General features: G+C 46.8%; 10 protein-coding genes across 10 annotated transcripts; 6 read left to right on the top strand and 4 right to left on the bottom strand.

Annotated features, from left to right (window-relative positions):
- Positions 1–455: 455 nt before the first annotated feature.
- On the bottom strand, positions 456–2,312 carry EDB93DRAFT_1311884 (Alpha/Beta hydrolase protein; the record flags this gene model as incomplete). The annotated part of the gene is made up of 7 exons (XM_041454846.1): positions 1,519–2,312; positions 1,165–1,467; positions 1,063–1,141; positions 979–1,014; positions 895–941; positions 551–835; positions 456–500 (listed from the first exon to the last, which is right to left on the bottom strand). Exons 1-7 carry the CDS (start codon positions 1,945–1,947, stop codon positions 456–458), a joined length of 1,224 nt encoding a protein of 407 aa, XP_041302409.1. The 5' UTR covers positions 1,948–2,312.
- Positions 2,131–3,268, top strand: EDB93DRAFT_1178781 (uncharacterized protein). Its single transcript, XM_041450596.1, has 4 exons — positions 2,131–2,676; positions 2,724–2,790; positions 2,840–3,069; positions 3,151–3,268. Exons 1-3 carry the CDS (start codon positions 2,414–2,416, stop codon positions 3,044–3,046), a joined length of 537 nt encoding a protein of 178 aa, XP_041302408.1. The 5' UTR covers positions 2,131–2,413; the 3' UTR covers positions 3,047–3,069; positions 3,151–3,268.
- Positions 3,269–4,111: 843 nt separating this feature from the next.
- On the bottom strand, positions 4,112–5,709 carry EDB93DRAFT_944711 (kinase-like domain-containing protein). Its single transcript, XM_041458042.1, has 8 exons — positions 5,594–5,709; positions 5,299–5,437; positions 5,185–5,247; positions 4,953–5,138; positions 4,865–4,895; positions 4,777–4,814; positions 4,516–4,728; positions 4,112–4,461 (listed from the first exon to the last, which is right to left on the bottom strand). The coding sequence occupies exons 2-8, from the start codon at positions 5,428–5,430 to the stop codon at positions 4,255–4,257; spliced, it is 870 nt and encodes a 289-aa protein (XP_041302407.1). The 5' UTR covers positions 5,431–5,437; positions 5,594–5,709; the 3' UTR covers positions 4,112–4,254.
- Positions 5,710–7,391: 1,682 nt separating this feature from the next.
- Positions 7,392–9,093, bottom strand: EDB93DRAFT_1178741 (kinase-like domain-containing protein). The gene is made up of 8 exons (XM_041450595.1): positions 8,883–9,093; positions 8,707–8,827; positions 8,598–8,657; positions 8,362–8,550; positions 8,279–8,309; positions 8,189–8,226; positions 7,944–8,129; positions 7,392–7,896 (listed from the first exon to the last, which is right to left on the bottom strand). Exons 1-8 carry the CDS (start codon positions 8,951–8,953, stop codon positions 7,678–7,680), a joined length of 915 nt encoding a protein of 304 aa, XP_041302406.1. The 5' UTR covers positions 8,954–9,093; the 3' UTR covers positions 7,392–7,677.
- Positions 9,094–9,583: 490 nt separating this feature from the next.
- EDB93DRAFT_944463 (kinase-like domain-containing protein) lies at positions 9,584–11,017 on the top strand. Its single transcript, XM_041458041.1, has 7 exons — positions 9,584–9,807; positions 9,856–9,912; positions 9,962–10,144; positions 10,200–10,230; positions 10,296–10,339; positions 10,394–10,612; positions 10,673–11,017. Exons 1-7 carry the CDS (start codon positions 9,673–9,675, stop codon positions 10,913–10,915), a joined length of 912 nt encoding a protein of 303 aa, XP_041302405.1. The 5' UTR covers positions 9,584–9,672; the 3' UTR covers positions 10,916–11,017.
- Positions 10,981–12,622, top strand: EDB93DRAFT_1178721 (kinase-like domain-containing protein; the record flags this gene model as incomplete). Its single annotated transcript, XM_041450594.1, has 8 exons — positions 10,981–11,214; positions 11,272–11,494; positions 11,544–11,606; positions 11,660–11,848; positions 11,905–11,935; positions 11,990–12,027; positions 12,078–12,278; positions 12,334–12,622. Coding segments are annotated over exons 2-8 (949 nt in total), but the record flags the coding sequence as incomplete, so codon positions are not given.
- A 49-nt stretch (positions 12,623–12,671) lies between these two features.
- Positions 12,672–13,854, bottom strand: EDB93DRAFT_1178717 (uncharacterized protein). The gene is made up of 4 exons (XM_041450593.1): positions 13,635–13,854; positions 13,279–13,585; positions 13,157–13,223; positions 12,672–13,088 (listed from the first exon to the last, which is right to left on the bottom strand). Exons 2-4 carry the CDS (start codon positions 13,542–13,544, stop codon positions 12,852–12,854), a joined length of 570 nt encoding a protein of 189 aa, XP_041302403.1. The 5' UTR covers positions 13,545–13,585; positions 13,635–13,854; the 3' UTR covers positions 12,672–12,851.
- A 22-nt stretch (positions 13,855–13,876) lies between these two features.
- Positions 13,877–16,357, top strand: EDB93DRAFT_944371 (uncharacterized protein). The gene is made up of 4 exons (XM_041458040.1): positions 13,877–14,328; positions 14,384–14,486; positions 14,537–14,847; positions 14,899–16,357. Exons 1-4 carry the CDS (start codon positions 13,958–13,960, stop codon positions 16,016–16,018), a joined length of 1,905 nt encoding a protein of 634 aa, XP_041302402.1. The 5' UTR covers positions 13,877–13,957; the 3' UTR covers positions 16,019–16,357.
- A 434-nt stretch (positions 16,358–16,791) lies between these two features.
- Positions 16,792–17,563, top strand: EDB93DRAFT_1094478 (uncharacterized protein; the record flags this gene model as incomplete). The annotated part of the gene is made up of 4 exons (XM_041446595.1): positions 16,792–16,938; positions 16,996–17,225; positions 17,278–17,401; positions 17,459–17,563. Coding segments are annotated over 4 exons (606 nt in total), but the record flags the coding sequence as incomplete, so codon positions are not given.
- On the top strand, positions 17,314–19,156 carry EDB93DRAFT_944354 (uncharacterized protein). The gene is made up of 3 exons (XM_041458039.1): positions 17,314–17,401; positions 17,459–18,082; positions 18,139–19,156. Exons 2-3 carry the CDS (start codon positions 17,565–17,567, stop codon positions 19,052–19,054), a joined length of 1,434 nt encoding a protein of 477 aa, XP_041302400.1. The 5' UTR covers positions 17,314–17,401; positions 17,459–17,564; the 3' UTR covers positions 19,055–19,156.
- The last annotated feature ends 127 nt before the right edge of the window (positions 19,157–19,283 follow it).

Raw genomic sequence — 19,283 nt, 5'->3', positions numbered from 1 at the left:
ATCCTATATCTCCGTGCACTCGTAGATGCTATTTTGTTCTTATTTCTACTTATGTCTTCCGACGGGTCTGGGGTCTGGGGTTTTATTACACGTCTAATTAGTAACTTGGTTTTGTGTACGGGACATATTGTGTATATTCTTAGGTCCCTTAGTTCTGGTGGATACTCTAGACCAACCCATTCACCACTGTTTGACTGCAATGATTTCGGCAGGGACGTTTGAAGTGACATGGGCGATTTGCAGTTAGATTGATGAATGTCTCAGCTTTCTGCATTGAAGATGGTTGTTGCCTGCCGCATCATCTGCTGTTAAGTCTTACAATAATGTATGGCCTCCATGGAAGTGTCACAAATCCCAGGACGGCCATTTATCAGTTGTTCAAGCCCAAGCAAATTAGTCATTCGTCGCATATAATTGTAAGTTTCTCTCATGTCATAGCTTTCATTACCCAGAGTTTAACTTTGACCCTCAAAGCTCCCAAACTCCCAGTTGAAGCAATCCTGGTACCACAATCAATGCCAGCAGTAAAACAAAATTAGAATAGACTTACAATACAATCTTCACCATCCGCTTTCGCCTCAGGGACCGTCCTGTCCCCTTCCTGAGTCCAGTCCTCACTCAACAATCTATCAATGATATGAACAATCGAGTGTGTTCGCACATCGACAGACCATCCAAGGTGCGTGACAGTATCGTAGCGGATGACCTTTCCCAAATGGCAGCGTGTCTCCATGGCATAGCCTGCGACGCCACAAGACGAGGTAATACCGGTACAGGTGCCCATTGGGATAGGATCAGCTGTGTGGAAGACGTGGGTGATGTGTTGTGTCGAGGGCTGCATGTCATCCGAGGGATCAGTATTTGAGAATGATTATGAAGAAGACTTGGACTCACTGGAGAAGGCAGGTGTAAACGCGTCGCAGCTAATTTCTCGGAGGGCGCTTCAAATGCGACGACAGGGTGCTCCAAATGTCACACCGATAAGGGAGGCGAGGGAGCCACCGAGAGAATGTCCTTTTTGAATGATGAGAAGTGCTCAGAAGATATAGCGTTTGAATCCACCTATGAGCCAGATATCGGCATTGGGATACAGATATGTGACGTTATTATATAAATTCTGCAGCGCAATCAGGCCGGAAAACTAAGTTTTGAATGCGCACACACCAGTCCGACAGAATAATATAAGCTCTCCTCCGTCAAACTCTTCTCCAGACATTCTTGGTCACATTTAGAGCCACCCTGGTGGCAATTGCAAACCGTGTACCAAGTTGGACCAACTCTTGCACAACAACAAGAAAACAGAAGGTTATCGTTGAGTTTATCCTTTCGTACAGTTGGGCCACCGCCGCCTGTAATCCAGCCAGCGGAAGTACCCTTGATCGAAAGCACTACTGTTGAGTTGTCGTCTGAGACAAAGATGTGCCCTCGAATACCATCTGCATCAGGTTCCCAACCAAATGGTGTAGACTTGTGTTTTTTAACAAATTGCAAATGTATCACCAAGGTAGTTAAACGTACCTTATTCCAGCCATTCGGTGTGTACCAATCTGATGCAGTGGGTGACGTATATGCATTGGAGGTCATCTTCGCAAGTGTGAGGAGCGTTTCTCTCTCTTCAACATTCGGCCCTAGGACGTTGGTTGTATCCCACAATACTTGTTCGCTCTGGTCATACCTGATAGAGCGTAATCGAGCGCTATGAAATGCCTTGGCTGATTGCGGTTTGTGCGTTTGAATGTTCGATGTGGTCGTGACATATGAATCTGCGGCAAACGATGGCGCAACATTGGAGAAGACCACCCGGGAGTCATTAGTTATAGCGTGCTCGTGCCGCAGCTGGAAGGACAACGAGGTGCGGGCTGGCAGGACAGCAGGTGGCTGAGAGAAGTCGAGCCAAAGTAGTGAGCCGAGCCAGAAGCGAAGAGTAGTAGGCAGTAAATAAAGCATTGCGGGTAGAAAGTCTAATGGTATCTATGCATGAGACGTGGGGTAGATTCTCGCTCTATCGAACAACCGTGTTCGAGCCTTGAGGCAAGCTCGTCTGCATGTGCTAAATTGGGAAGATTGTGAGGAGGTTATGATTATGTCAGCTTCGGTGAATCCAACTCCGAGTCGAGACTCGTCGAGACCGCGACGTTGGAGTTTGGACCGCCCATGTAGGACCGCCTTAGTTGAACCGCCTTTTACTCCACACTTGATCATGTTTCTCATCGACGGAAACAAAGACTTGACTTGACCGGATCGCACAGGTTGTGGAGCTCGTACAAGCGCCCATTGATGGGCCCTGGGTCTAGCCCGCCTTCGCGCAAGGATCCCACTTCTGATCTCTGGGTCCTCTTAAGGCAGAGGTAACCATTATAAAACGAAGCGGCGTCTCGCTAATGCTAGTACATCTCCTGCCTATAACCACTTCATGGAACTCTGCCTGCGACACAATGACCCTACGCAAACCCTACTCATGACCCAAGACGGCATAGTCATGTACCAGGTCAACACAGCAGTGGGACAAACTACTACGATAAGCCGTTTCGAAAACCACGCTCAACTCTTGAGCACTGGGCGAGTATCTTGTGTCGTTGGCGAAGTCGATAGTAGCCGATTGAGGTTGCTCGATGGTGAGAGCCCGATAGAAATCGCGATGGTTTCGGGTGTGGAAGAGACCGAAAATTTCGATAGGTAAGGAACTAGATTTAATGCATCAACTTTATTTTGAAATCGTAAAGACCTTGGAACTTTAATGGCCCAGACGACAAGCCGTACACATGGCAAATTCTATTCCGTTCTCCGGTGGTAAGCCACCACCGAATCAATATCCACGCTATCATTGACCGTAATCCAGCTGTTTGTATCCGGCACTGCACCCATCCCTCTAGCACGATATAGACAAGCGAAAATTGGTATCATATCACGATCAAGACGAGCTTTTCTCGAAATATTCCCCGCTGGAATAAATGTTATCGATTTCATCGTCGTTACATTTGTATCTTATGCGAAGCATCATTGGCTGGACGAGCCCCACCACGAGTCTAATCCATCAGCAATTTGATCCTAAAAGTGAGGCTGTTGAAGGTAGGCACACTCAAAAGCACTGTTAAATTGTTGTTGTTGATCTCTTGACTCGTCTTCTGAACCGTTGGCTTCAATTTTCAGCTAGATAGAGGATTGAGTTGTGTTTCTCTGAGTGGGTTTTTGTAAATTATATTGAGCTTGTGGGATACTTGGAATAGCATTCTGGCCAACTCCGAGCACTTGCTTCCGAAATCTGAGAGCTAAGCGTGAAGTACATCGCTTATCTTTCCGCGATCTTGTATATATGCCGCAGAGGCCGTTCGTGTGCTCTGGTCATGAGAATGACTGAGCGGGACCTGTCAGCCGACTCCAAAAGCGTTCCCAGAAAGGCTCAGTTCACCCTCCATATTGGTATCATAGGCTGACTGCGCATGACATGGAATAGAATGGAAACTGAAACGGATGTGCAAATTCGGTATTTGTGTTCAAGCTTTATACCGCATCACTGTCAGTTCATTGAACATCGAGTTTGGTTGTGAGTGACATACTAAACATTTCATATTAGAGCAGCCAACCTTGTCTGACTAGGTTCAAGTTGTCGCCAGAGACGACACAGCACTTGCTTGTCTAAGCGCCCAACCTGAGATAACTCCGAGGCTTGCCGTCATCATGATATCAACCAACCAAGTGCATCCGGTGTCCATCGATTTAGCTTTGACGTTATCCGATACATCACCTTTCTTTGCCGATCCTGCACGCCTCCCAAGTGCACATCCCGAGCTGCAAGGCCTTGCCTACGTTCAAGCCGTGGGCACCGGATTGATGTCAAACGAACACGTATACAGGCTAGAAGACAAAGAACGAGCTGCAGTTGTACTGGACTTTTTGAAGAGAGAGGGAGGGGTGCATAATGTGGTTTTGCTTGAGAAGAAGCAACGGGTCAAGAGAGATGAGTTTTGATTTGTGAGCGTCGCTTCATTGAACATTTCTTGGAGCAAGTTTTGATTCAGAATCAGATAGTACAAGAGGTGCAAATATCACATATGTGACTGTCCCGTTGCAACCCCGGGATCTATGTAAGTACTAAGAGTTACGCGACTATATATATTCGACAAAACCAGCGTTTGTAAGGGTTACAATAAAAGACCTGACCTGAGTGTGCAACTGTTGCTACCTAATGGAATAAAAATAACAACAAAGAAAAGAGCATGACATTGGATTGTTCATAGCAATTGCCTGCGATCACTATGGTGGCAATGCACTTTGCACATAACTGAGAACGTGGTCAATTGTTGGTCTGTCAGAAGACTTTGACCAGCATTCTTGAAGAAGGGGTATGTGGCGCCTGTCTACTGAACTGTCTGCTGCCATGGGTTGCATACCCTGGTGTCTGGCAACCATGATATGGAAAGGGTCTTCCAGCCAATGATAAGGGACCTTTCCGGATAGCACCTGAATTATAACTCAAAATGCAGGTACTGCAAGGCAAAATGAGAAGCAGCGTACCTGAAGTAGTATGCAACCGAGCGAGTAAACGTCGGAGCAGGTTGTCGGCTTTCCAGCTTCTTCATCTGTAAGGTTTATCAACTCAGGTGCAGCCCAACGGATAGAACCCGAGTAGTAGGTTTCGCACGACGAGCTATCGCATTCCGCAAGGATCGCCGACAGACCGAAATCTGTTACGTGAGCGTCTCCTCTGGAATCGATTAATATGTTGTGCTGTAATCGTTTAGCTTGTCAAACACACGTCTAGAGCTACAACCTTACCCCAGTGAGGTTCCCATGAATGACATGTCTGTCGTGAACTGTGGGAATTGTCAAATCTGTATGTGAAAATGTATGAACCAGTACAAACGATACTGAATAGCTGCCGTGATCTGTTCAAGCTACAGGAAGTAGTTGTCAAGGCAAATCAGTTTGAATTTCTTGACAATAAGACCCACGAGTATGAACTTGTCTCGATCCAATAGGTTGGAGAACTCGAGAGATAGATAGTTCGTCAATGATCCATGCTCCATCCAGGGAGTTATGAATGCGGGGAGTGGTCCAAATCCCGAGGTCGTCCCAAAAAGGCGAAGTACATGCTTATGATGCAATGTTGTCCACACGCGCACTTCGCCGTATATCCTCTGAGACATCATTAGCATGAATATTGAGCGAGCCTTTGCTGTGCACCTTGCGCAATGCCCTTATCGCTTTTTTGCTTGAACCGAGGATCCTCAATGATTTGATAGCCACCTGTTGTGAAACTTGGTTGGCGGTGACACTTGAAGGAAAGAAGAGAGGTACCTCTATTTTTCCATGGGACTTCCAAACCATACCACATCGGTAGACATCGCTCCAATCACCGATGAAATGAGGATAAGTATCATATCTGAAAATGCATGACCGAGGAACCTCTGTCGATTTGTCCTGGATCATATCGAACCTATACAGCGACTTGTTTAGACCAACAGACCAACATGATAAGATATTTTTTACAAAGAGTGCAATATTACTTGCAGTCCAACGACCCCGCCAGTCTGATGTTTCATGATTGAAAAGGTTGAGAACTGTCGATTTGCTAGCTTGGATGTATGCTCACCTTCAGACAAAAGATATGAGCCATCGTTGTGCACCTCTGTCGTGGGTCACAGAGCCAGACGGAAGGCTAGAGATAAGCAAGCGCTGAAACTATTCGAAGGCTATGTGGCACCTGGGTGCCGAAATTTCGAAGGCGACTAAAAAGGGATTGGCCCTACTACGTGTCAAGGCATCAAGTGCCAGATGCTGTGAGCAGGCCCCAGGCAGATGGCAACCTATGACTTACTTACATCACAAGGCTATGTAAACTGAATTCAGTTATATATTATATATAAGTTGCCTTTGAGCGCCTACAACTGGTCTCCCGCGACTGTGGAGTTGAATACAAAAATCGCACTCTGGTACACGATACGGATTGATCCGATTATTAATATGCTCCTTGACTTGTTGTTCTCATCAATGCGGCAACCCCCCCTTCCAATTCTCTTCCAAGTGGCTCATGCACTAGCACCATAACCCGTCTTGTAGTGTTTTGCTTATTGGGCTTCACCATCGAACACGTCCAGGCCCGAAGCTCCCTGTCTGTCCAGACTCCAGAGCCAAATCGACCCTCAAAAATGCTGACTTGGTGTGACACGCACGCGGCCGCCATGATATTTTCGTGTACCACTCGGCCTGAGTCACTGCAAAGTGTACCTAGTCTATAGACAGGTATGGACTCTGGAGGTATATGTTAGTGCTCGGGAATTTCTAATCGGATCCTTAGACAATCTTTTTGCTACTGCTATCCAGTATGACTCTTTTCGTCAAGGACGTGCAAGGGCATCCAGCAACGAGCTGCAGTGATTTCGACGAGGATGAAATAGGCGCCGACTTGACTCGCGAACGGTTTTTTCCCGCATGGTAGAGCCCAGTCCTTATCTGAAGATCTGAACTGCCCCAAATCCTGACTTCGGATAAACATCGGCCTTCCTAAAGCCTCAAATTAGATATTTGGCCAAACTTTCGGTGGGAAATACCAAGCTCTCAAGTTGGGGGAGCTTGGTCGAACGTATTCACCACCCAGCTTTTTCACGTAACAACTGTTAGCATCATCCGCTCGTGTCATCCATCTGACGGTTCCCCGTTGAATTCGATGCCTGAACGTGAACGGGTCCTCGCCGGCTGTGGTTCCTTCCCTCCCTTCTTTATCACAGTGCGTTTTCACTGCTTACCATCGGTTTTCTCAGATGGTTGATATCAGCGCCCTGTACGTTACCATGGTTAGCGATGATATTGTAGGGGTTTTCTTTCCCAAAGGCCATTGTTCCACGTCACTTTCTGATTTTCCCACGTCTGTCGTCATAGAGGCAGCTCCCCAACTTCTTCAGCCTTTGTTACGAAGATGCGTACCCGTTCTCATGTTGTAGTTCTGTCGTCGATGCGCCGAGTTGGGCGTTGTACTTACTAACGAGACTTTGTTTGTTCGTCTTATCATATATCCGTTGAGATGCTGTATGGAGAAATGATTGTGGCTACTATGCGCCGACCACATAACGACTTCCTTGTTGACCCTGAACATACCCTGAACCACAAACCAGACCAGCTCTCGAGTGTACTAGACGGAATTGAGGTCCATGAGGCTGCTGCTACTGACCAGGGCTGCCAAGGGCCTCTTCAACGAAACCCATCACCAAGGTGATGGGAAGCGAATCGCGGACTGTGCCCTGAAGATTGCTTGAACCCCACAGCTTATGCTTGTCTCAGAAAATCGGTTATGAATAGCGAATAATTGCTGTCCCAAAAGTAGAGTTGGGGTTGTGGGCGTGGAGTGGCCGGTACCCATATCGATTGTATGTTTTTAAAGCATTTTCGTCCTGGTGCATTCACGTTTTTCTTAAGAACCCAGTGATGTATACAGTTTGGTTTGTACATACAGAATAAGTCAGTAGTGGTAATGTGGGTGCCGAAAATCCTTGAATCATACATATCTATGAAATATGTTGTGATACTGATATAATGTGACATGTACGATATCCAGAATGATGGGGCCCTCGTGCTGTCAGAAAGACATACCCGGTGGCCATGACCCCATGTAGTCCATAAGTGATGAGATTAAAAAATGAATGTGCGCATAAAAGGGATGAACGGGTAGACGTGACAGGCCTATGTGGTGAGAAGCTCGACTTCTCTTGACACCAACTCTAGCAGTTGAGCGGCAGTTGGGCGGCGTTCTGGGACGGACCAGCATTTTTGAATGAATTCCCAGTGACGCTCCGCAATAGGAGGATCATACGATCGTGAAGGTTTGTTTCCTTTCGATATCTCGATAGAAACCTTTGATTTGTGTCTGATCTCATAATAGGGCTCGCGGCCGGTAAGGATCTGCAAGATTTTCAAGAAATGTGTCTAATAACATGGGCGCAACGGACCTGATAGCTGAGGCTTCCAAAAGAGTAAATATCACTCTGGGTCGTGGGTGGGACCACGTATTGGATGTCGAAGAATTCTTGGGCTGCCCATCTCACAGATGGGGGAATATGCTGCCCTCGGTGTGCTGGAGTAACGTCGTAATCTGCAAGATGAGCGATACCCGCGGCATCAATCAAGACGTTGTTCTAAATGCATTGTGATGAGATACAGAAATGAAATGCATCGACAAGTAAAGATGGCTTACGCCATGTAGGTTTTTATGAATAACATTCTTGTAGTGCACTACATTGATGAGTCAGGATGTATGTCAGGAGTGGAATTCTGTAGTACTCACGGTGGCGGAGTCCAGCCGCTATTTGCTTGATCTACCTTATTAAATTAGACGTATTCAAGCAGAAAGAGTGGACAAAGACTTGCCAGGTAAAACCTTTTCAAAATGGTTAGACTGTCAGAGTTTTGTGCGAGGTATGAGGTCAATGTCCCGCCCGGCATCCAGTCATATACAATTGATGGAAGTGGTCCGAATCCATAAGCGAATCCTATAGGGGTCAGAATATTGTCATGCTCAAGCGACGTCATCCAGGCATTAACGCGGATCAATATCTCCTAGGACAAATTACCTATGAAATCATCTCGAGACATTAATTACAAACCTGAGTTTCGGATTGCACTATGTTTCCGAAAATTTCTATCCTCAATGACTTTACAGCGACCTGTTTTTTATAAGGTCATGTTAGATGGGGTAAATTATCCAGCACAAACCTGTTTAGAGGTTGTAGCGGTAGAAATTACAGCCTTGTATACATTTGCCGATGAAGTTCCCCCAATCAATTTTGCGTTTTGAATTTTCGAAGTGAGGTTGCGCATCGGATACGGAGCATTCCTTGGTAATATTAAGCGATCGATAGGATCAAGAAGACAGCAGCTTAAGCGCTTACACATGATCCTTCTTCTTGTTCATCCTGAGCAAGCTCTGCCAAACACGTAAAATAACGTGGATTAGCGGCATCTGAGTTCTGGATTTTGGAAATTAGGGATCGCAGGAGACCTACGATGGAGTCTTTGAGCTTCCAGGCCCCAAAGGATTAGGTAGTCAAGGTGCGCTCTCGGTTGAGATATGAACGGCGTGTCTTGTATTTTGGAATGTTTGGCTATCATACCCAATTCGTTTGATCACCTAGATTTTCCCTCTTCAGTTCTCAATTCGGAACTGCCTGCAGCGGCCTGCAAGCTCACAGCGATTTTGTTTTCTGCTCCGCGCGGATTATGTCAGCCATCTCAGAAACTTCAACTCAGCAAAGCACTCGAATACAAGCCGCTTTGTCTTTCGTGACTGTATAGCCCATCTACGCAACTCTGTTAGCCCATTCTAAGTTCAAGTCATCAACGTCATCCTTTACCAAACTTACGAGTATCTTTCTGATGGAGTTAGATCTTCCCTCTATTTTTTCACTCTTTCCGTCAGTGAGTAATAGCAGATCTACGTCTGAAATCAAAGCGGCGTATATCAACGTGGGCAGATAGGCTACTAGTACAGGCATGTGAACCATAAAAACCGGGAAAGTCGCTATACTAGCTATAGCTCTATTCGTTATTTGTAATCCAGTGAACACGAGGTGCGTAACATCTATTTAAACTGCCTTGCGCAAATAATAGAACCAGGGTTGGTGTATATATCTTGACGCTGGACCTTTTGACCCCCGTTCTCATCAAACCCCCACCCGTGTAATGTCCAAGCAGTCAACCGACGATCTTGTCGACCTCACAGAGCGTATCACGCGCACCTGTACTTTTTGTTTTACTGGAGGTGGGTTTGGTGACATCTGGCGCTGCACGCTACAAACCGGTGCGACATATGATGAGGTACGATTTCTCGCATTGATAACCAGCATACATCTCACATCTTTCTAGGTTGCAGTCAAAGCGATCAGATTTCAATCTGTAGAAGTCGGTCCATCACAGGAAAAGGTAATTTGAAACGTTACATTGCCGACTTATCTGCTTACTGGATTTGAAGGCGCTTCGACGTGAACTGGGAACATGGAAGAGACTCAAGCATACAAATATCTTGCCACTACTTGGCATAGCAACAGGTTTTAGCCCCTTCATATCTATGGTCTCACCCTGGTGCGAACATGGTTCGCTAGCAGTTTATCTCAATAAATACGAGAGTATTACTCTGTCTGATCGCCTCCGCCTAGTAAGCGCTCTACTTAATAACACACTCACCTATTTACCAATGCTTTGATATTTAGCTTCAAGACGTTGCATCAGGTCTCCATTATCGTGTGTACTCGATGCCTCCTCAGGTGTCTACGTCTTGCTAATATGTATATCCATGTTTGGCGCAGTACATCATGATGGTATCCCGGTGGTTCACGGTGACTTGACTCCAGTAAGACGGGTTATAGTCGATAGATTTGTTGATATATCATCATTTTACTCGCAGAACAACGTACTCCTGAACGACGACAAGAGGGCTGTCCTCACAGACTTTGGCTTATCGTCCGTGCTCGGGGATATCACGGGCTTTTCATATCTTCAATGGTCTTGTGCTCAACCAGGAGTAATTCGATACAGCGCCCCCGAGCTTCTGAGGGACCCTGACGCACCTGTCCAACCAGACATCCGAAGTGATATCTACTCATTTGGCTGTCTCGCGCTTAAAGTATGACTTCAATGTGTCCATAACTATTCGACATGCTGATATCAAGCTTCTGCCATCTAGGTCCTTTCGGGAAATGAACCTTGGGCTGATGTCAAACACTGGAGAACCATCCTCATCAAAGTGGCAGATGGACATTCACAACAGAGGCCTACCTGCAGTCCAGTTTTGGATGTACACTGGCAACTAATACAACGATGTTTCTTGCAACCTGGTGCTCGACCATCTACCCATCACATTCTGAAAATCCTTGAAGAATTACAGTCGGAAGGTATTCGTCAAATTGTGTCCTCGATAGTCGACTAACGCAATTTCTGGAGATCAAAAAGTCTCGCCTGTGAATCGATCGATCGACTTCAATCGAGATAGACCTACGGAATCTTCCAAGTACAAAGCATGTAATCTCTCTGTCCAGGCTCCTATGGAAATGCTTACTCCTGTTCATTCAGACTACTGCCAACATATCTCATTCGACACATGTTCGCGGAACAAATCATCATATAGCATCCACGTCGCTCAGCTCTATACCTAACATTCCTGACAAAGGGAAAGGCCCTGCACGCAAGTTTAGTTTGGATCTTTTCCGTCGCAAAAGCGTGCAGTCGGTAAGGATTGTACTACATACTCCACAATACGAAATACGAATAAAAAATTCGAAACAGAATGACACACCAGGCGCGAAGATCGAACAAGAAACTACGGGTCATTTGTGGGTTTTTTGTCAGTGTCTCATTCACTTGCACAACTTATAGTATCCTGCCAAAACCTAGCAATATTATTCCCACCCGTTCGTTGACGAGAGTAAAAGACTTTCACGTACCTCCAGGGGGACTTTGCAATACATTTCAGTGTATCTTGCAAGACAAGGCTTTCAAAAAGGAGAAGGTCAAGCAAATTTCTAATTATATTCTTTGTAGTATTGATAATTGTACAGGTCGCTGTCAAGTCCATCAAGGTACGAGACGACGATGAAACGACTATTGAGGAAACTCGAAAGGTCAGCCTCAGTCATGAAAGAAACACTTCAACACTAATCTCTATATATATTAGATTATCCTAGAGCAAGTGCGAGACTGGATGTCTCTCCGCCACGAAAATCTATTGCCTATCTACGGTACTACCACTGGGTTCGGCTCTAGCCTTCCATGTTTCGTTTCGCCTTGGATGAAGAGTGGATCCTTGACCAACTACCTAAGCGCCATGAATCAGCCTCTCCCAAGCTCTAAGAAATTTTTGCTTGTGCGTTTATTAGCCCGTCAAATAAAACTTCTTCTTACTTCACAACCCGCATCCAGCTATCTCGTGTCGCAGCTGGGCTCCACTTTCGTAAGTACTGAGATATCCCTCAAATCTCACACGCCTCATTGGTTTCATCGATAGTTCATAGCAATGTCATAATACACGGCAATCTCAGTAGTGTCAATTTATTCTCATTCATTTTGGTGGAGTCTGCTGATAGCCGAAGTAGAATAATGTTCTCATTGATGATCGCTGTAATGTCCGTCTCGCGGACTATGGGCTATCTTCAGTCGTATCCGCGTGTGGCGAACTCTTTCAGTCCTACCATTGCGGTGCTTTGCGCTGGACGGCCCCGGAACTCATCAGCGACGACGATCAGGATGGCAACGAGTACAGCGACATCTATTCTTTCGGATGCATCATGCTTCATGTATGCTAAGTTGATATATCACTCTTACTTTAACACTTCAGCTAATGTCTTTTAGGTGCTCTCCGGAAAGTTACCGTACTGGTGGCTGGACGATGTTCTGCGCGTACTTTCTGCGCGACACAATGGCGTGAATCCAGTTCGTTGCGGGACGGAGGTGCATGAGGGACATGTGAAATTCGTCCAGCATTGCTTGTCAATTTCTCCTGCGGACCGACCAACAATGGAGAACATAAACAGTTTTATTGCCAGGTTCATTGTAAAGTAGATCCCACTCAGGTTGATAGTCCCACACAACCAAATGTTAATCAGACTACTTTCAATGGCTACCGATGTTTCATGCTCTCTCGGAGTTCTGGATTTCAGAACTGATCTTTTTGCTCATGATCGACCATATACTGCATCAACTCGTGTATGCTTATTTTCAAGAGCAAACGAGAAAGATAGTGCAAATAGTGTACAAATTGTCGGCTTTTGTAGTGGAATAACATGATAAAAAGTAACGACCGAAGGCCACCGCTTGTCATCTGCAGATATATATGTTAGACGTGATCCAGTCACTGAGTACAAGGTCCATTAGAGAGCCGCACCAGCAGCATAACCTGAGTCCCACGACCGAGATTTAGCTCGCTCTCCCTCACGCCACTGACTCTCAAAGTAAATGAAGGTGACAACAATATCATCCAAGATGTCTACTGCTTCTGGTGATATAAGAAGCGCAGCAGACTCCTTGCGCCTGAACAAAGCCTGCGTAAGCGTAGTGACAAAAGTGGCGATGCATGCCTGTGAACGAGCGACCTTTAATGGCACGAGCTGTTCATATACCATTGATCAATATCGACTGATGGGTTTACGTGCCGCACAACAACATAGACACTCACTTGCGCTCGACACTCGCGAATCTGCCATTCATACCACTCGCCGTGGATGCCCTGAAACTTCTCAGGACTGCTCGGAAATCCTTCAGCGCTGAATATTTAGTTTCACTAAGTAAGTTTCTTACGATGTATATAGTCCCGTCTTTATCATCTCGATTGTCCTAGACCCCACCAGCACTGCGGGCTGGTCATTGGGGTTGGCTGGCCACTCAATGATGCCCACGTGGAGAGATTCTCCAACAACGTTTTTCCGAACGGTCGTGGTTGCTTTACTTCCACAGAAGGGTTGATTACGTGTGACTGTGTCAGAGGTGTAGTGTATGGCACGCTCTGGGCAAGAGAACGTGGTCTGGAGTGGAGTATTTTTTGCTAAAGATAGGCGAAGGGTCATAATCACCAGGGGATTTGAAAAATCGTGCTCCTGTAGGTGTACTGTCCTCCTAAGGAGGTATCAGAACATATAAGGGTGTCCGTGACTTACCGTCGACTACCCACAGCTTCAATTTCGGACTTCGAGAGGCAATGCACGAACTAGAGGGCAGAGCAACGCCCGGCGCTCTAATTATGACTCAGAGCATATAAGAAGGCACCAGCAGCAAAAAAATATACCCACCCCATAGTGTCAGGTACATAACGAGCTGTCATCTATACTCACAGCTAGTATTATGTAATATGCACTACAGCATTCGCTGAGTTTGAAATCATAAGACTCACTCGTCAGGCCGCGGAACCGTATAATTCAAAATCCATGTAAACATCAAATGCAACAAAGGCCTTTGTTCTTGAACCAAGATTCTCACAGCGATGATTAGCTCAGAGTCCAAGAAACCAACTGTGTCTTTCGACAAAAAGTCAGGTCCTAGGGTCTTGCCTCCAATCTTTCCTCCGTTTCCGGCAGTGCCACACGGTGTCACCATAATTCCTTTCAAAGATTTTACGCCGTACGGCTACAAACGCCTTAGAACAGAAACTGGAGAAGAGATCGAAGTTGATGCTCTTGGTGGCTTGCCTACCGTGAAGGTTCTCTCTGAAGAAGAGGTCATTCAGAGAAATAAAGACAGAAGACGGCGCAGAAATGCAGGACAGAGCGCGGATGCTACAGGAAGAATCGTGCCTTGGTGGGAGGAATGGGAAGAGGGTGAAAATTCGCGTACCACGAGCGAGCCAATGGAACTGTACTTATCTCCTCTTCCTGTTCACATATGACATAACTAACTCTCAGATATCTAGGCAGAAAAGCCTCATCGATCGGATCCACCAAGCAGCGGATGATTTCCGGATTGGCCGTACATGGCCACCGATATCTTCAGGAGTCAGATCATTATGGGATCATGTACAGAATTTCTTTTGTCATTTGAGCGTTCTGATTCGTTTCTGCTGCAGTTTCGTTTATACATCGGCCTTCTGTCTACCTTGCCGATCTACCGCAAAGTCAGGAAGTCTAAGGGCAATACGGACATGACTTGTGAAGGTGGTGACGCCTCGGATAACGATGATGCTCCAAAAGCAAGACAAATAAACCCCAATATTATTCAAGATCCACTGGAACAGATCGCCCATCCAGGCAAACAGCTGGAGCCAACGGAAGGAGAGGCAGATGTCACGGCTCGTTTACTTGAAACTTTCCTTGAAGACATGGAAAAGTCTATCAAGGTCTTCATGTCTTCGTACATGCGGGATAAAGGTTTAATCTGGCAAGTTTATCTACTTCCTTGCTTATTGTCTGGCATTCATGGTTTCTGCAGGTCAGAACGCAACCTTTTCATTGCACCCACAGTACTCCACTTTTTCCTTCGTTTCATGCAGCGGAACGGGGTTTTCGCTGGTTTTGAGACTCACACCGAAAATTTAAACCGCGCGGTAGTTGTTGCCGAGCTCGCTATCAGGGAGCTCCCTCTGACGGCTAGGGTTGCGCGAGTTTTGCCGGGTATGTTCGATGCTGCGTGCAAGGAGTGCTGGGGATACAAAGGAAGCCTCAGCATGTGCATCTCCACCACTCTTGACTCGGAGGATGGATGTACTGGCACTGATACACCTCCTTCGTCTACTGTTGGCACATTTGAGGAGGCGCTCAAAGCTGATCATGCTGAAATCGTATCTTCGGACGTTGTCCTTGATTCGTTAATGGCCAAGGAGGTTTTGGATGATACCCTCGGCTCTGGTGATGCCGTGAATGTTTCTCCTCCGGCGAATGACCCCTGGGCTGCAGCTATCACTGCGGAGCAGAACACTACGGTATCGTGGACTGATGTCAAAGTTGACTCACTGTTTACCTTCCTTGGCCCAACTCAATTGCCTTTGACGCATACCGTTGGTATCGTCGAGTTCTCCACGCGCAAAGTCAAAAAAATAATGCTGCCAGAAGCTATCAATTCAATTCCAGATTCTCCCCCAATAGCAATTGAGCAGGAGCTAGGAAATCGCTTCGCTCGTGTCGTGCTGGAACCTTGGGTTCGCACCCCAACAGATGAGCTTCTTGATATCGCGAGACCTGTCATCGTGTCATCCAGTCGCGGAGCCGTCATCAAGGACCCATTCGCGGACAATACTGATGTATCTGATACCCACTACCCTTCTGATACATACAACCCCTGCCATGACGACCTGACTATACTCATCGACCCAGCGTCCGTAGATTGCTTCCACGTCGGCCTTGGCTTGTGCGGCACATGGGTCCAAATGGCTCGTTGTGAAGATGTGGAGAGTTCTATCGTTCCTATTGACCAAGGTACTCCGCGTGTCAGCAAGCATCCTCGCGATTGCTTCTGGTATCTAGAGGCCGTTGTATCTATCTTCCCCAGCTTTTACACGGAGTCGGAGGTGGAGATTGACCTTGGCCAGACAACCGACAATGATGACCTCTAGGTCGCAATTCTGCAGCTTTTTGGTATACCGGTATAGGAAGAGATCACCATTGTATGTTTTATTACCATAGATATTTCTCATCACGATTAATATGCTTTATTTCATCTTGCTGAACTAGTTTTACACGTTGGTAGCCGAACTTTCATACATACAAAGGTATTAGTTATTGAAGTTCGCGCCATACAATGTGTATTATTTGTGTATATCCAGCCTCATCGTTTCGACAAGAAAACAACTGTACTGAGAGCACAAATAGAGATACAAGTACACTTAGGGGTAAGTACATAGTATTGTATTGTATTACGCTTATCAGTTATGAGCACGATCGAGGGAGTTCACACATGACCTGGTGCAGTTGAGTGTGGATGTGGATGAGTGTGGATTTGCGAGTGAGATGTGTGGCAGCGTTTGAGTTTTGAGTTGAGTTGAGTTGAGTTTGACAATCATGAAGCATTTCAAATTTCTTCGTTTGCAAGTGGCAGGATAGGTAGGTAGGTAGGTTAGGTTATCACTTCCTAGTACTACAAGCAGATCTCCAGAATCGTCAGAATCATCATATTCATCATATTCATCATATTTTTGTGTCTGTGCGTGTCCACCAGCCCCCCAAATATGATGATTTGTCGTCTTTCAAGGAATCATCATTAGGGTTAGGTACAGGTTAGGTATCACCGAACCCTAACCACAATGCGGGGTTCCGAATTTCGAGCTCAGCTTGTTGATTTATACACTTTCGGGTAATGCTTTACTTCCTTTGAATCCTTACCACCACCATGTCTTTTGCAGACGCTACGCGACGAAGTCGGTCTGCTGGAGCAAATGCTGAGGACACCTTATTCGTGAAAGGCGGTTGTCCCGTGGCCTTCTTCTTCCATCCGAGTGTTAGGGAAGGACGCGATGTACTCGAACATGAGATCACGGTACTATTTTGTTTAATGTAGAAACATCTAGTTGCTGATTTCATTTAATTGTTGTAGACACACGGTGGTAGTGTATGCGAGGATGAGCGACGAGCCAACGTGATTTTAGTCGATGAAGAAGCTGACATCGAGCATATCCGCCGGCGTTACTACCGCTCAGATGTCCTCTGGCAGAAGCGCGTTCATATCGAGTATAGGGATTTTGTCCTTAAATGCATCAGGGATCGAAAATATGAACACCGTCCGCCAGCAAGGAAGGGTATGCCCGGTGCTCCAGTTGGGCGCGTGTATGACATTTCGCGTCTACTCATATGTCTCGTTTGCTAATGCACTCATCAGACGCGTACCATTTACCGCAGAAGATGATGATCATCTCGCCTTTTACATTGCAACCGCCTATCCTAATCCTGCTAATGGGGGACGCAGCGGGAATTTGGTGTACCAGCAGTTGACAGAGCAATTGGTGCGTGAATCAATCTTAAGCAATACATATCTTAATTCACAAGAATGCTCTTCCAAGGCTGATGAACCGGAATTTATATACTGGGCAAAAAGGCACACATGGCAATCCTGGCGCGAGCGCTACAGAATGAATCGTGTTCGTTTTGATCCTATGATTGCCGAATATGCGGCGCAGCTCAAAAGCGTGGGCCATGGGTTCGGTCACGATCCACGCTCGCGTCTCTATAGGAGAGAGGAGGAGGAGGAGGAGGAGAGCGATGAGGAAGTGGAACAACATGCAGAGGGTGGCGCAGGACCTGATAACTTGGCCAACAGGGTGTGCAGCAGCGTTCCACAAGTCTCTCGCAACCAGGTTCAAGACAGCGACATGCCCGATCATGAACCTGGCCTTGCACAGCCTCAATTGCGTAGGCGGCGTCGCGATGATTCTGATACGTCTCAGCGTGCAAGTTCCCGAGAGGAGTCGCCTCAAAAGCGACAGCGTGTGGCCAGTCCAGCTACACCATCAGGACCTCGCACCTCCGTTATGGAGAAAGGACGACGGGGAGATGGTCATGGCGGTCCTGGCCGAATGTCAAATGAGAACAATGGACTATCACCGGAAGAGAGACATCACGAGCCTCTCGCGCGGGGGGCGCTCGATGGCGCGATTAGTTTTGACAATAATCAAATGCCCGAGTAAGTTTTATTTTTGTGCAATGTATCACAACTACTTAGCTAGTTATTTATTATGGGCAGATTCGACGCGTTACCAGTGCCGCGATCACCTGAGCATGGCGTTCCAGCAACTCAGTCTGATGAACCATTGACTACGCAGCAAACCCTAGTCAATTCACCCACCGACATACGATCCAGACAGGTTCCAAGTGCTCGAGTTACCACTGTGGTTCAAACGGCGTCGACGAGCTCACAGGCTATTTCAATTGCACAGCCCCTGCGAGCTGCACGAAGGCCACCTTCACACCGTGGACGAGTCCAGCGAGAACAGAAGCCTGCTGCCGGCACTGAAATTCATTCACGGATTAAACGGACGTCGAGCAAATCTCGCAGTAATCAACCTGCTGTGACCGCTTCTGACGCACCGTATCGCCACACTCGGGCGAGATCGCAGTCAATTGACTTGCCTTCACAACCTGCACCAGCATCGAAGCGCCAGAGAGTGGTCTCGGCGAAGGGGAAAGGGAAAATGAAAGAACCGGAGCTGGAGGAGGTTCTTGAAGATGATTCCGAACGGAATGCAAGTCAAGGACCACATACTCCAAATCGCTGTCTGGAGGCCGACACATTCCAAGAGCAGCAGGATGTGGAAGACCACCTTCTGAAGGGAGGGAGTAGTCTCATCGATAGTGAACAATCTGACAGTGAGGCTTCTCACGAACAACAAGAATTTACAGTGGACTCCTCATCTGAAGATCCTTCCGACTCTGATGATGCAGCCACGCATGAGAATCTCGAGCGTAGTGGACAGCGGCTTACTAGGATGGCAGCAGCTGGTTTCCGCAGTCGTCTTCCGAATACCTCAGTGTTGTTAGCCTCGAACAAGGCCCGAGTAACCACAAGATCATCTGCAATTCGAATCACACGCCACGCGGCCCAAGCTCCTCCCTTCCCTTCTCCAGGCACCACCAAGACGATTAAGAGGAGAGGGAATTAACCTTAGTCATTAATCAACCCTGTCCATAAATCACTTAGAATCATTAAGCCTAATCAATTGATACCATGTGCGCACGGACCATCCGGAGTTACTGGATCCGGAGTGCTTGATTGACTGTTTGTTGCTCTCCACATTCCTCGTCAGCAAGCACGAAGACGAGCTCGTTCGTTTTTGCCTCACTTTTACATCCTTCCCAAAGTTTCCTTGTTGATCGTGCGGTGTCCCGTAA

Source organism: Suillus bovinus (genome assembly GCF_016758785.1).
Source record: "Suillus bovinus strain UH-Sbo-P2 chromosome Unknown EDB93scaffold_97, whole genome shotgun sequence".
Taxonomy (NCBI): Eukaryota; Fungi; Basidiomycota; class Agaricomycetes; order Boletales; family Suillaceae; genus Suillus; species Suillus bovinus.
Note: the sequence above shows the minus strand (reverse complement) of the source record. Positions and strands in the feature narration are given on the sequence as shown.